The following is a 15,580-nucleotide window of genomic DNA, read 5'->3' on the forward strand; positions in this document are numbered from 1 at the left end:
TCATCATGTGACTCACCACTGGCTCAAAATCTTATATAATTTTCAGTTTAAAGTCTATTCATTAGTGCACAAAGCTCTATATCATAACTGTCCTCCTTACCTGGCTACCCTCTTGTTTCCTTTTGCAGCTCATTTTCTTCACTTATCTAACGGGTGTTGATTTGGTTCTTCCACCGTTATCATCAGCCCATTTGGAATCTACCAGAAATCCATGCTTATTTTTTTTCTAGGTTCCCTTCTCTGAAATTCTTTGGATTCTGCACTACAACTTGAACCTAATTACCATAAATCTGTTTTTAAAAAACTATTAAAATTTAGCATCTTGGGGTTGGGTATGAGTTTGTCTGCTGATATCCACTGACTTGTCTTTTTTCTTTTCTTACCACTTTCTATCTGTCCTGTCAGGTTTATGGCATTCCTTTCTGATTAGTTAGGTTTTTAATTTAATTATAAACTGCTTTATTATAATAATAAAAAGTGATATAAAAAGTTGTAATAAACTATAAACCTCAGCTTCTATGACTGGGTAACAAAAGAACTAGATAAAGGAGAGTCCTTAGATGTGTCGTATCTGGACTTCAGCAAAGCCTTTGATAGCGTCCCACACCGCAGACTTTTAAACAAGATGAGTTCGTTGGGGCTAGGAGAAATATTAACTGCATGGGTTAAGGACTGGCTCAGTGGCAGACATCAGAGGGTGGTGGTTAACAGTACTCCCTCTGAAAAGTCGGAAGTGCACAGTGGAGTACCGCAGGGCTCGGTCCTGGGTCCAATCCTATTTAATATCTTCATACAAGATCTACCTTAGGGACTTTGGGGTAAAATTGCATTATTTTCTGATGATGCTAAATCATGCAACATAGTGGGCGGAGATACAATGCCCGACACTATGACACAGGACATACTTTTTCTGGAGCACTGGTCTACTATTTGGCAGCTGAATTTTAATGCCAAGAAGTGTAAGGTTATGCACCTTGGTAGCAGAAACCCATGCAGAACCTACACTCTGAATGGTGAGACCTTAACCAGAACTGTGGCAGAACGGGACCTGGGAGTAATCATTAGTGAAGATATGAAGGCAGCCAATCAAGTAAAGAAAGCCTCATCCAAGGCTAGACAAATGCTGGGTTGCATCTGGAGAACCTTTGTCAGCCGAAAGCCCGAAGTGATAATGCCGCTGTATAGGTCCATGGTGAGACCACATCTGGAATACTGTGTACAATTTTGGAGGCCACACTATCGGAAAGATGTGCTAAGAATGGAATCGGTTTAGCGATTGGCCACCAAGATGGTCTCAGGGCTCAAGGATGTCCCTTATGAAGAACGACTAGGTAAGTTGCACCATTACTCTCGCAAGCAACGCAGAGAGAGGGATGACATGATAGAGACGTTCAAATACGTTACTGGCCGTATTGAGGTGGAAGAAGACATCTTCTTCCTTATAGGCCCTACGGCAACCAGGGGGAATCTGCTAAAAATCAGGGGCGGGAAATTCCATAGTGACACTAGGAAGTACTTCTTCACCGAAAGGGTGGTTGACCATTGGAATGATCTTCCACTTCAGGTAGTTGAGGCCAGTAACGTGACTGACTTTAAGAACAAATGGGATCAACACGTGGGCTCACTTCAAAGAAGAACTTAGAGGGGAGGGTTATTTGAGTGGGCAGACTTGTTGGGCCGAAGGCCCTTTTCTGCCATCATATTCTATGTTTCTATGTTAAAACAATGCTGCCTTGAGCCCTGCAATTCATTCATTTCCAGAAAACATATTATGAGGTGCTACCCAAAAGTTCAGGGAATTCCATTGTTAAAAAAAATTGCTTACTGAAACTTCTAGTTTCGACCCTCTCCTTTGAAGTAGTCCCCTTGAGAATGTATACAGTGATCCCAGCGTTTTTCCCATGAGTCCATGCATCTATGGAAGTCATCTTGATTGAGTGCCTTGAGGACCTCCGGTGCCCTTTCAGTCATAATTTCATTTTGGGGATTAGGAAATAATCACAGGGGGCAAGGTCTGGCGAATAGGGAGGGTGCGTAATCACTGTAATGTTTCTGGAAGTCAGGAATTGTCAAACAATGAGTGATGTGTAAGTGGCCTTCTGTTCACCATTTAGCAGTTTTGGCACAAATTTAGCAGAAATGCATCTCATGTTCAATTCATCCGACAAAATTCATTGAACTGTCCCATATGACTGTCCTACTATCTCACAAACATCGTGGATAGTTTGCCTGCGATCTGCAAAGATAGTCTCATGAACTTTTGCTATGGTTTCCAGTGTTGTGCTTGTTGACGATTGTCCAGAACGGTCATCGCTGTAGACAGATGTTCATCCGTCCTTGAAGCGTTTGTACTAAAGAAAGGTTTGTTTTGGCACATGGCAGTATCTCCAAACACAACCTTACAAAATCGCACAGAACACAACAACGCGACCACTCAGCTGCACGCCCGTTGGCACACTGATTCACAAAGCATACTGCTAGACAGCTCTAGCAGTGGAAGGGCATTCTATATCCAGTTCGCGTGCGCTGTTCACATTCCCCGAACTTTTGGGTAGCACCTCGTATCCTCTTGCAGAGCATTTCCATTAATGAATTCAATACAGAGGTCAGTAGTTTCCAAACTCCTCCTCCCGCTTTTGTGGAGGAGATGCATCCACCTTGCTCCAGTCTTTCATAATCACTTCAGACTCTAAAGAAGCATTGAAAAGGTCAGATAGAGGAACTTCTAGAACTTTCCTGAGTTCCTTCGGTATCCTCTGATGTAGCTCATCTGTCCTCATCACTTTGTCCTCACAAACACAGTGTTCTGAAAATTGTTCAAGGTCTTCGACACATCCATTCCTATTTGCCTTCTGTGATCCTAATCCTGAACACAAAACAGGAATATTTGTTAGGCAGCTCGCTTTATCCTTATCAGTAGTGGCGTACCTAGCATATGTGACACCCGAGCCCAACATTTTTTGATACCCCATCATCTATATGAAAAACATGATTTTTAGTAACAATCAACACATTGCACAACAAGAGCATACCTAGGAAAAGGCAACATCTTACATACTCACCCATTGTATAACTAAATAAGCCAGAATTCCTATGAGTGTTGGAGCGGTTATTGCTGCGGCTGGCGCTAAAAACCTTGCTACCATTTTGTAAAAGAGTGGGGGGGGGGGTAAAATCGAAATATGTAGACATAAGTTAAACTGAACCACCAAGGAGCTGGACTCTGCACAGAAACAGTGATGCATTTCCCCTAATATTGTGCAAAATATAAAGATAGCAGATGTACATTTGAAAAAAACCCAGAAAACTAGCAATCATCACTTTACAAATTAGCAAATACCCTCCCTCCCCCTTTATGAAGCTGCATTAGAGTTTTTTTTTATTGGAGGCTGCAACTGTAAAAGCTCTGACGCTCATAGAAATTCTATGAGCTTCGGAGGTTTTACCACCTCGGCCTTCGATAAAAAACCCTAACATGGCTTCATAACCTCCCTCCCTTTTATGAAGCCGCGTTAGTCTTTTTTTTATTGCCAGCCGTGGCAGTAAAAGCACCAGCGCTCATAGAATTCCTATGAGTGTCAGCTAATATTGCTGCTGCTTCATAAAAGGGGACCAAAAAGGGGGAGGGGGATAAAACAAAAATGGAAAATAAGAAAATACCATTTTATTGGACTAATACATTTTTCAATTAACTTTCAGAGGCCAAAACCCCTTTTCACTGTTCTGTAAAGTATACTGCTGTTACGGTATCCTGTCCTGACCTGAGGAAGGGGGTTTTGGCCTCTGAATTCATAAAAAATGTATTACAATTAGTCCAATAAAAGGATCACCTTATTTACATTTTCTATTTATAAATATTTATCAACACAGCTATAATACTACTTTATCCTAAAGCAAAAGAATAAATAGAAAATTTTTCTACCTTTGTCTTCTCTGGTTTCTGCTCTTCTCATCTTCTTGTCACTCTCTTCCTTCCATCCATTGTCTATCCTCTCCCTGCCCCTTCTATATAGCATCTTCTCTCCTTCTATGCCCCTTCCAGAAACTGTCTGCCTCCCCCTTCCATCTCTCCCTCCACCCCCATTGGTCTGACTTTCATCTTCCTCCCTTCCCTCCCCTTCCCCAATGGCTCTCCTCTCCTTCCTTTCCCTCTCCCACACCCCCATGGTCTGGCATTTCACTCGCTCCTTTTCTTCCCTTGTCTTCCTTCTCAATATATTTCTTGCATCTGTCTGCATTAAGTTCTTACTACCCAGTCCTCAATTTCCCTTTTCACTGTGTCTACCTACAGCTTGCTACCTCTTTCCATCACCCCTTCCAGTATTTCATGAATTCTATCCTCTTCCCCCATCTAGCATATGCCCTTTTTTTTATTTATTCCCTCCTTCTATCATGTGCTCATGTGCCTTCTTTTTCTACCCATTCCATCCAGCATCTTCTCCCTTTCTACTTCCATCCAGTGTCTGCTCCCTCTCTCCACTTTCATTCTTTCTCTTCTCCCCACTTCATTTCTGCATGTGCTCCCCTCTTTCTCTCTCTCCTTCCCACTTCCATCCAGTATCTGCTCCCTTCTCTCTCCCATCCCCACTTCCATCCAGCATAGGCTCACCACCCTACTAACATCCAATGTCTGCCCTTTCACTCTCTCTTCATCCTCCCCTCTTTCATCAGCATCTGCCCCTTCTCTCTCCTTTCACCCCACTTCTATCAGCATTTGTCCCTTTCTCTCCCTCCAACCCAATTGCATCCAGTATCCTTCCCCTTGTTTCTCTCTCCCTCTCCCTGCATACCAATTCCATCAGTATCTTCTTCCTTTCTCTCCCTCCACCACCCTTCCATACCAGTCTCTTGCTCCCTTCCTCCACTCCAATGCCATTGAGTATCTTTCCTCTCACCTCTCCACCACTGCTATATACTTTCCTAAACCAGCAACAGCGGCTGTAAACTTAAATGCAGTCATCGTGGGACCTTGCTGCACCTCCCCGCAGCTGTCAGCTCTACTCTGGAACAAGGAAATGATGTTGGAGGAGGTGGACCGGCAACCATCAGGAGTTGCAGGAAGGTCCCATGATGACTGAAATTAAAGTTTACTGCCGCTACAAGGAACGCCTCGGGAGACTGGGACTGTTCACCCTCGAAAAGAAAAGATTGCGTGGGGATCTGATAGAGACTTTTAAAATATTAAAAGGATTTGACCAAATTAACCAGGAAACAGCATTACTGACATTTTCAGATGTGACAAGGACAAGAGGTCATAACCTGAAACTGAGTGGCAGCAGGTTCAGGACAAATGTTAGGAAGTTCTGTTTCACACAACGAGTTGTGGGCGCTTGGAATGCTCTCCCAGAGGAGGTGGTGGCAGAGGCTACTGTTCTGGGTTTCAAACGCAAGTTGGATGCACACCTTCTTGCAAAACATATTGAGGGATACGGGAAATCCGGGTTTCTAACAAGGAGCACCTAAATGGGCCTCCGCGTGTGCGGATCACCGGACTAGATGGACCTTGGTCTGTTCCGGTGAAGGCGTTTCTTATGTTCTTATGCTGATGGTTCAGGAAAGCAGCAGTGGCAGAGTAGGGCGGGAGGTTCTGGACTCGATTTACCTGCTGTGAAGCCCCTTAGAGTGTACAACCAGGGCGGACTGCCCCTCCTGTGTCGTCCCCCCCCCCCCCTTTGGTTAGCCACTGCTTATCAGATTCTACATATTGTTCTAGTTCACAATATCATTTTTGCTCTTCCTCTTATCAACATATCTATAAAATGTTTCATCCCCCCAATTTACCATATTGACTATTTTTTCTTCCAGCTGCTTTCCTTACTACTTTATTAGCTTTTCTTAGTTTTTCTAGATATTGCTTCCTGTCTTTTTTTTCTGCTATCTGTTGTAGTTTATGAAGACTGGCCTCATTGTTGGTTTTTTCTCTTACTGTACTTTTATCAGCCATTACTTTTGAGATCCTTCTTTTCCTCTTGCTTTAATTTACTTTCCTAAGAAAAGTTTATTGCCCTTAAAATAGCTCCTTTCAGTTGTGCCCACTGCTTTTTACCTCCCCCCTCGAATTCTTGAAGTATTCCCCTATCTTGACAAAGTTCTTTTTTGAAGTCTGGAGCATACTCTTTTGAATAATCCCTCTTCACATGTGTCTTAATGTTGAACCACATCACTTAGTCACTATAACATCAGAAACATTCTCCTCATTTGTAAGCACTAGGTTCGATATAGCTGTAGAGAATCCAAAAACTCTTTATTTCTAGATGACCCCACAACATCTGACATATTGAAATCATTGTAAAGAAAAGTAGGCACTTACTTTTCTTCATAGAATGGGCTTCCAACAGATGCCACTGTTGTTGTTAGGTGCCATTTACTCATGCTCAAGTCCTAACGACTTGATGAATTGCGGATCTAAAAAGAAATTGGTTTTGTGCTGGTCCAGCGTCATCCCCAGATGCCACTACTGTTAGAGTAATTCTTATCACTTTTTTATTTGTCAGAACTCAAAATGTCAAAATGCATATCTTTGTTCTAAAAATATGAAGTCCAGAAAGGTAGCTGCTGAATACACTATACAAAATTTTTCAAACTCTTAACATACAGTTTCAATTCATAGGAAAATGGACATCATTTTACAAGATTCGTTGGAGATAGAAGAGAAGTTTGTTCTAACAGAAGGTGAGTCTTTGAACCCAAAGCACTGAAGGACACACCAGATTTTTGGAAGGTACACATGACACAGAGATGGTCTGTATTTTTCATCAATATACACATGAACTGTATTTGAGTTGTTTTCATTGAAGTGGGCATTACAAACTACCCACATTGTTCATTATTTTAGATAATAACTCTAAGAAAGGTAAACTATTGTAGAATACCAGGTAGTGTACTATCCCCACTACCAAGGATGCAGTATCATGATGTAGGGAGTCTGGATTCAGATACCTCATTTGTCAGGGTTGGTCAAGTTTGGGAATGCTTTGGAGGTGATGTACTCAAGTCTTTGGTAGGGAGAAAAAGCAGCAGCTACTGCCTTCTGGTTAGAGAGTATATGCGGATATGATTGTTTGATGTGGGATAATTGGGGGGAGGAAGTCAGTGGGATGTATAGAGCCTTTGACTAGTCCTCTGGATTTGAGTTCCACCAGAGAGACTGAATGCTGTTAACGTTTACATAAATCCACTGGTCAGTAGGGAATAGCAGCCTCTGCACAATCAACACATCCAAAAGACATAAAGCAGAGCAGTCCGAATCCAAGGTAATTTACTGATATCCAGTTGTACAAATATATAGAGACTCGACATGGACCGTATTTTGGCCAGAGGGCCTGAATCAGGAGTCTTATTAACAAAATATATAAACAAATATAAAAACATAGTTAAAACACATATAAAGTTATAATCCATCCAAAATAACCAACGTTGGAAGAGATAAAACAATACCTTATAATGAGTCAAATCACATGTAAAATAAAAGACTAAAAAGACAAAAAAAAAAGCCAAATATAAATTAATGTAATAAAATGGTAAATTGCATATAAGGTGTCTAATAAAAATAAATATATATTCATCCAAAAATAATTGTGGAAAATGGAAAGACATTTTTTTAGAGCCTTACGTCAAAAAAAGTCACTAAAGCACATATTGTGAAATATCATGTCTGGATTACCAGCAAACGGTATTACATATGGGACATAATGTTGACCACAGAAATGAACTGTTGGTCGCTAAACCATAGAAGTGATATATGAAACCATTCCCAGACATATGACAAGCACTCTTACTGCATCTCTCAGAAAATAAGCTTCATTACAAGTAAGATGGAGCAATAAAGAGCGAGCATTAGAGGCCATAATGCCAATTGCAGAGATAAACTATTGAACTCTGAGTCACGGAAAAATAAAACCTTGTCCAAAGAGTGACAAATGGTCTTACTGCTGACTCAAAAAATCGGCTTTGTTTATTAAAACGTTTACATAGAGCCACCACTCTACGCTTGATTGTAGTTGCTAATATTATATATCATTTGTTATTAGCTCTTTTATAGTCTGGTATGCTTCTACAATGTTGCATGTTTCCTTGCATATCTGCTGCATTGATAAATAAAAAAATAAATTAAAGGCAAACTTTGGGAAATATAATTCAGGTTGAGCTTGCATATAAAATTGTTAAAAAATAAGTCTGTGGTCTTGACCCATCTTTTGCATAAGGCTAAATTGGTGTACTAATGGGACTGGCTATTCAATTTATTGTATCTGGGAGGAAGGATAATACTGAGATTTCAATGAATGCGTGGTAGAATGTTACTTTTCTTTGTAAGGAAGTACAAGGAAGTTGCTGTTGGGAAGAAAAGAAGTGTGTGCACATTTCTGAAAGTCTGGGTACCATTGGATGCTTATAGGGAAAAATGCTTGAGTACCTGAATAAATTAATGTAAACCATTCTGAGCTCCCCGGGGAAAATAGTATAGAAAATTGAATAAATAAATAAATGTGTAACCCTTCAAAAAAATGCCTCTGTTGTAGAGCAGAAGGCAGGAGATTCTTCTGGGAGTCTCTAAGAGACGTGTGAAGAAACTGTTTAAGTGGGAGGAGTTGGAGGACCCAGCCTGGAGGAGTAAAGGGACAGATCTGGAAGCCCCTCAACCAGGAAAGAGAGGCGTCGCCCAGAAGGGGGTTCAAGGACTCTTCAGATAGGAAAGAAGAATCTCATCAAAACTAGGATTACCAGATGTCCAGGAAAACCCGGACATGTCCTCTTTTTAGAGGACTGTCTAGATGCCTGGAGGGATTTCCAAAACCTGGCAGTTTGTCCGGGTTTTGAAAGTCTTTGAGCTCGGAGCCGTGTTTGGAGGCCCTCTGCTTATACGCAGATGCCAATGTTATGACATCATATGCACGTGCACATGTGAGTGTGTCATGGGTCCTCCAGACACAGCCCTGAGCTCGGGGAAGGAAACTGGAGGTTCCTATGAGGGAAGGACTGGGGGTGCAACGGGGCGATGCTGGAAGTAGAACTGAGTAGGGCCAGGTGTTTTCTTTTTTCAAAGAGGAAATCTGGCAACCCTACCCAAATCCAACCAAAAGAGTGAAACACTGAGATTGATTAGAATAGAAATATTCATAGCTGTGAAATAGAAATAACAAAAGTGTAAGCAGATGTATTTGGCCATGTTATTCAGTCAAATAAACCACTTTCAGCGTTTCCATAATGCCGTAACAGGAGGAACAATAAAATGAGAGCTTGAGGCATTGAAGGGACCAAACAGAATACCCTAGCCATTTTGTGGCATTCTGAGGGTAAGCAGATTATACCAATATTCAGGGCAGCCATGTTGGATAATTGTTTACATTTAGCTATTTAGGACTGTTTTTTCGACGTTTATTTCACTGTGTTTTGAATATCCAGGGACAACTTTGGCAGTTTGAAACGAAGCTCCCGCTTTGTGGTTTTCATCATATGTTCTACAGTTCCCAGAGCCAGGTGGTAGTATTATTTGGACATGCAAGAAAGGAGAATGGTACTGGTGAGGAAGAGGCTGAAGAGTGATAGCAGCAGGCGCAGCCACAGCTGTTGTCCAAGCGCAGAAATAGAGGTACAGGCTCCATAAGGTGTACAAGACACAAGGAATTTTTTTTGCAGCTTAGAGGTGGAGGTATTCCATACATCGATCTTTAATAAGCCAACCGTTGCTAGGCTCTGAGCTTGAAGCCCCAGTCTGAAGGAGCCATGTCTTGTCTATGAATGTAAAGGTCACAACAGCTTCCTTGCAACAGGCAGTTTCTATCATGTTACTAGGGTCAGTTCAAGAATAACAGAAACGAGGAAGAAGTAGGGAACTATAGGCAGGTAAGTCTGACTTCTGTAGTAAGTACCATATATACTCAAATATAAACTGAGATTTTTGGGCAAAAAAAAGGCCCAAAATGGGGGTTTCAGTTTGTATATGGATCAGTGCTGACCCGCACTCCTCCCGAACATGTTTGCAGGCCTCCACCGGGCCTGCCGTGAGACCTGGTAGTCTAGCGGTGGCCGGGACAAGATGGATCCCTCCCGCCTCCTGTCCCAGCCAATTCTAATTATTTTTATCTGCCGAGAACTCATGGCAGCCAATTAGCTAGCGGCTCTGCATGGGCAGGAGTGAAGGAAGGTCACTGGACCACTAGGGAAACTAAAAGGTATACGGGGAGGCGGGAGGGTGATAAAAATAATTAGAATTGGCTGGGACAGGAGGCAGGAGGGATCCAGACACCGCTGGTTCCTTTAGGTCTCACGACAGGCCCGGTGGAGGCCTGTAAGTCATCGGGAAGGAGGGGGGAAATGGTACAGAACCTGGCAGGGAGGAAGGGGGGCTGGGTGCAGAGCAGCAATGGAGGAGGGAGGGGGGAAGGGCAAGGCAAAGGCACTGCACTTGAATATTAAACCCCCTTGGTTTATATTTAAGTCAAACTTTTTTTCTCCTCTTGTTGGGGAAAAAGGTTACCTTGGTTTATATTTGAGTCAGTTTATATTTGAGTATATATGGTACATTAATGGAAATGCTTTTAAAATAGTGACATTTCTAGAATCCAGTGGATTACAGGACCCGAGGCAACATGGATTCACTAGAGGCAGGTCATGTCAGACAAATCTGATAATTTCTTTTACTAGGTGATCAGAGAATTGGACAAATGAAGTGCACTAGATGTGGTATAATTAGATTTTAGCAAAGCCTTAAACAGTGTTCCATACAAGGCATCTAATAAATAAGCTGAGTGCCCTCAGAATGAGCCCCAAAGTGACGGACTGGCTTGAGTGGAAGGCAACAGAGGATAGTAGTCAGTGGAGATTGCTCTGAGGAAAGAGATGTTCCCAGTGGTATGGCCACATAGTTCAGTTCTTGGGCATGTTCTTTTTAACATCTTTGTAAATGATATTGCTGAAAGGGCTGTCAGGTAAGATTTGCCTCTTTGTGGATGATATCAAAATCTGCAATAAAGTAGACATCCCTGATGGTGTGAATAACATGAAGAAGGACCTAGTGAAGCTTGAAGAATGGTCTGAAATTTAGCAGCTAAGATTTAATGCTAAGAAATGCAAGGTCAGGCATTTGAGCTGCAAAAAAATGAGGAAATGGTACAGTTTAAGGGGCGAAGAACATCTGTGCACGAAAGAGGAGAGGGGCTTGGGTGTGATAGTATGTAATGATCTTAAGATGCCCAATATAATACAACTGGGTAATTGAATAAACTGAATATTGTTCCAAAGGAAATGTAGCACAAACAGCAAACAAGGAACAATAATAGTTATTAATACAGTTTAAAAATGGCGTTTAGAATCCAAAAGTAGAGTAAAATAACTCAGCATAGGGAAAAACCCTTTTATAAACTTTCATAGAATCAGTCATTGCACCATCTTGTTAGAATAAATGATTTTTAAATAACTTCATAGATTCATAAGTAATTCTTAAATCTCTATAATGTAAAAATAAAGTCCAAAGTCAAAAGTTTTGTGAAAAGCTCATATAAGTAAACAGATTTAGTTTCAATGTCTCTGCAGCGGTGACCCAGCGGGGTTCTGAAGCGTTTCGCCGTCCTGGCTTCCTCAGAGAACCCGCTAATGCTGTGTGTGACAGACTTGTCAGTTGGGTACCTAATTCAAAAGGGAAAAGAAACTTCCTCGTGTTCTATGACATGAATGCTCTGCTGAGCACCCTGTACTTATGAAGTGTGAGGCTGTCTATCATCTGTGAAGAATGATCTTAAGATGGCCAACCCAGTTGAAAAAGTGATGGTGAAAGCTAGAAGGCTGTTAGGCTGCATAGGGAGAGGTATGGCCAGTAGGAAAAGGAAGTATTGATTCCCCTGTATTAGACTCTGATAAGACCTCATTTAGAATACTGTGTACAGTTCTGGAGGCTGCACCTTCAAAAAGATATAAGCAGAATGGAGTCGGACCAGAGGAAGGCTACTAAAATATTTGGTATTTTATTTTATTTTTTATTCAATTTTCTATACCGTTCTCCCAGGGGAGCTCAGAACGGTTTACAGGCATTTATTCAGGTACTCAAGCAGTTTTCTCTCTCTGTCCTGGTGGGCTCACAATCTATCTAACGTACCTGGGGCAATGGGGGATTAAGTGGCTTGCCCAGGGTCGCAAGGTGCCGCGTAGGTTTGAACCCACAACCTTAGGGTGCCGAGGCTGTAGCTTTAACCACTGTGCCACACTCTCCCCTGTAGTAGTCTTTGTCATAAGGTATATGGGGATAGACTTATAGATCTTGATATATATACTTTGGAGGAAAGGCAGGAGGGGGAGATATGATAGTAGCATAGTAAATGACGGCAGATATAGACTTGAATGATCCATCCAGTCTGCCCAACTGTACATTCTCTAGAAACCCAGAGCTCTGTATCATATCTCCCTTATCCCTCCTCATCTAAAGTATACATATTTAGGTCTTCCAGTCTCTTCTCGTACTTCTTTTGGTTGCTTTCCTCTGGACCACTTCAAGTCTGTTTATATCCTTTGCCAGGTATGGCTTCCAAAACTTAACACAGTACTCCAAGTGTGGCCTCACCAATGACCTATAAAGGGGCATCAAAATGTCCCTTCTTCTGCTGGTTATTCCTCTTTCTATACAACCTAGCATGTTTCAGACTACAGCCACCACCTTATCACACTGTTTAGATGCCTTTAGATCTTCAGACACAATCACCCCAAGGTCCCTCTCTCCGTCTGTGCTTATCAGACTCTCACTTCCCAGCACATACGGTTCCCTCAGATTTCTACCCCCCCCACCCCCCAAAATGCATCATTCTGCACTTCTTCAATTTAATTTTAGTCATCAGACATTAGACCATTCTTCTAACTTTTGCAGATCCCTAATTCATGTTTTCCACTCCTTCCCTACATAGCACAAATGTGCATGAGGCAAGTCTCTTTCATTTGAAAGAAAGCTGCAGAATGAGAGGGCATTGGATGAAGTTAAAAGGTGATAGTCTCGGGAGGAATTTAAGGAAATACTTTTTGACAGATTGGGTGATAGATACATAGAATACAGTAGTCTCCTGGTGGAGACAGACTGTGTCTGAATTAAAGAAAGCGTGGTACAGGCACATAGGATCTCTTAGGGAGAGGAGGAGATAGTAGATGCTGCAGATGGGTCATTTGGCCTTTATGTGCCATCATGTTTCTATGGCACCTGCCACTGCATTAAGTTCTTCCTGTGAACTCTACTCAGAAGGTTACATTGATTATATTTGCATTTAATGACATTTGTATCGTACATTGACTTACTAAGTACACTGAGTACTAAGTTTTCCAAATCACATTCATTCAGTCCTTACAAAAAAATACAGAGCTCTTACTTGACTACAGACATCACTATAGTCTTCTTTGCTTATGTGCTTTATATCATCTTTCCATAATACTGGAGGGGGCGCTAGCGAGCCCGATGAGCTAGGTAGCTGATCACGCGAGCTCCGCCGGAACGGGATCAAAAATCAATCAAATAGACATCATTATCACCAATTGCTAAGTGCAAATTCCCTCCTCGCATGCTTAAATGTCTGCCGGCAAGCCCCACAAGCGCAAAAGCGCTGAGCCTTCGTCGCCATCGAAAGCGGACGCCAACAAGCCCGACGACACAGCTACGGCAGCCATCTTGGGTGAGCTGAGATCTATTAAAGAATTATTGGTAGAAACGAAGCAAGACGTCGGAGATCTTAAGGCTGACTTCATTACCTTAAAAGAAGAGCTAACATCCGTGCAATCTGCAACAGCGCTTTTGGAAGTTAGAACCGCGGCGGCTGAGACATCTATTAAATCTCTGCTTAAACAAAAGAATCGCGTGGCAGCGCTGGAGAGTGCCCTTGAGGACGCAGACAACCGCGCGAGAAGAACCAGCTTTCGTCTTTTGGGCCTACCGGAAGGTAGGGAGGCTTGTGACCTCGTGGATTTCCTAGCAGTTCTTCTCCCCCAGATTTTGAAAATGAACGATGACACTAAGTTAGACTTTGACTGTGCATTTCGCCTGCCACAAACCAATGTCTTTAACAAAAAGTATCCCCGGCCTGTGTTGGTTACCTTACTGAGACATCAGCAAGTCCTTAAAATAATGCAACAGGCCAAATTACACTCCCCCATAACATTTGAAGGAAATAAAATCCTGCTCATCCCTGATTTGGCCAAAGAAACTGCGAAGAGGAGGAAGTTGTTACTATCATACAGACCTCAACTTAAAAATCTTGGTGCTAAGTTTGGTATGTTATACCCTGCACGCATGAGAGTAACTTATAATAACTCCACCAAAGACTACATCAATCCTGAAGAGTTGGCAGATTTTATTGAGTCTGTGAAACCCACTGCTATAGATAAAACTTAACCTGGTGTTATGCATTAAATTACTCTGCTTCTCTCTGAGTTACCCAGTTCATATTATACTTATACAATAAGTATTACTGCTGCCTTACTGTTTATTATGATGTGATAATGAAGCCAAACTTATTTCATCCCTGTTCCATTGGAGCCTGCTGTTCAGGCTTATCTTACTTGTCAGCTTTCTGACCCATAGTGTTATTCTACTGTTTTGAACAGTTTTTCATGTTATTGCAGTTATTAGTGATCTTTGATTGTGCAGTCTCTGTTCGCCCTTTCTATTCCAGGTACATTGCTATCAATTGTTGGTATATTGATTTTATGCCATCTCTTACAATAATTGCTGCTTCAATTTGCATCTTTGTTATTATGTATTGATGTCATTAACATGTTTTTCATTAAATGTAAAGGGTTTTCACAATCCTGTGAAAAGGATGAAAATAATACGCTATACTGAACAGCTCAAACCTGATATTATATTCTATCAAGAAACACACCTCACTGATGCTGAAGCCTTAAAGATTGCCCCACGGTGGGCATACACTCCACTATTCTCCCCATCTGTCGGAAGGAAGAATGGTGTGATTACGCTGATTAGAAAACGTCCAGATGTCAAAATAATTTCTTCTTCACATGATATGGATGGCAGATGGCTTCGTGTCACCTTAGTAGTGGGCAATTGTACTTTACACACCTATAATGTATATGCACCAAACCAAGACTGTCCACTTTATTTTGAGGCCCTGGCAGATGACATTAGCAATGTAGCTTTACATCCATTACTGATTGGTGGAGATTTCAACTTAATTCTTGACCCAGTGAAAGACAGGAAATCTAAGTCCTCTTACAGAAAATCTAGAGCATGGCATTGCTTACAAGACCTCTTATATCAATTGAAATTAGTTGACCCATGGAGACTACATCATCAAAATGAGGAGGCTTATACATACTTTTCTCCACCTCATGCATCATATTCCAGAATTGATTACTTCTTACTAAGCTATACCTTACTGCATAAGGTGGATTCTGTTGATATTCAGCCGATGGCTGTATCGGACCACTCGGCTATTACAATCACTTTGAACGACATTACTCCTCCAAAATCTCCTGGCATATGGAGGTTTAATTCCTCGTTACTGCAAGACTCCGCCTTTATAGAGCACATTACCATGCATATTAGTGAATATTTTGTCAATAATAACGTTGCAGAGACTTCTTGGCAAGTCAC

At 41.7% G+C, this 15,580-nt stretch overlaps 1 protein-coding gene across 1 annotated transcript in view; it reads left to right on the forward strand.

Moving 5' to 3' along the window:
* LOC117368307 overlaps window positions 1-15,580 on the forward strand; it is a 94,533-nt gene that overhangs the window by 23,805 nt on the left and 55,148 nt on the right. Inside the window, exon 2 of the mRNA XM_033961883.1 lies at window positions 6,611-6,672. Coding sequence (XP_033817774.1) covers window positions 6,615-6,672 — 58 coding nt within the window. The 5' untranslated portion in view covers window positions 6,611-6,614. The remainder of the gene's footprint in view (window positions 1-6,610; window positions 6,673-15,580) is intronic.

Source organism: Geotrypetes seraphini, chromosome 1 (assembly GCF_902459505.1).
Source record: "Geotrypetes seraphini chromosome 1, aGeoSer1.1, whole genome shotgun sequence".
Lineage (NCBI taxonomy): Eukaryota > Metazoa > Chordata > Amphibia > Gymnophiona > Dermophiidae > Geotrypetes > Geotrypetes seraphini.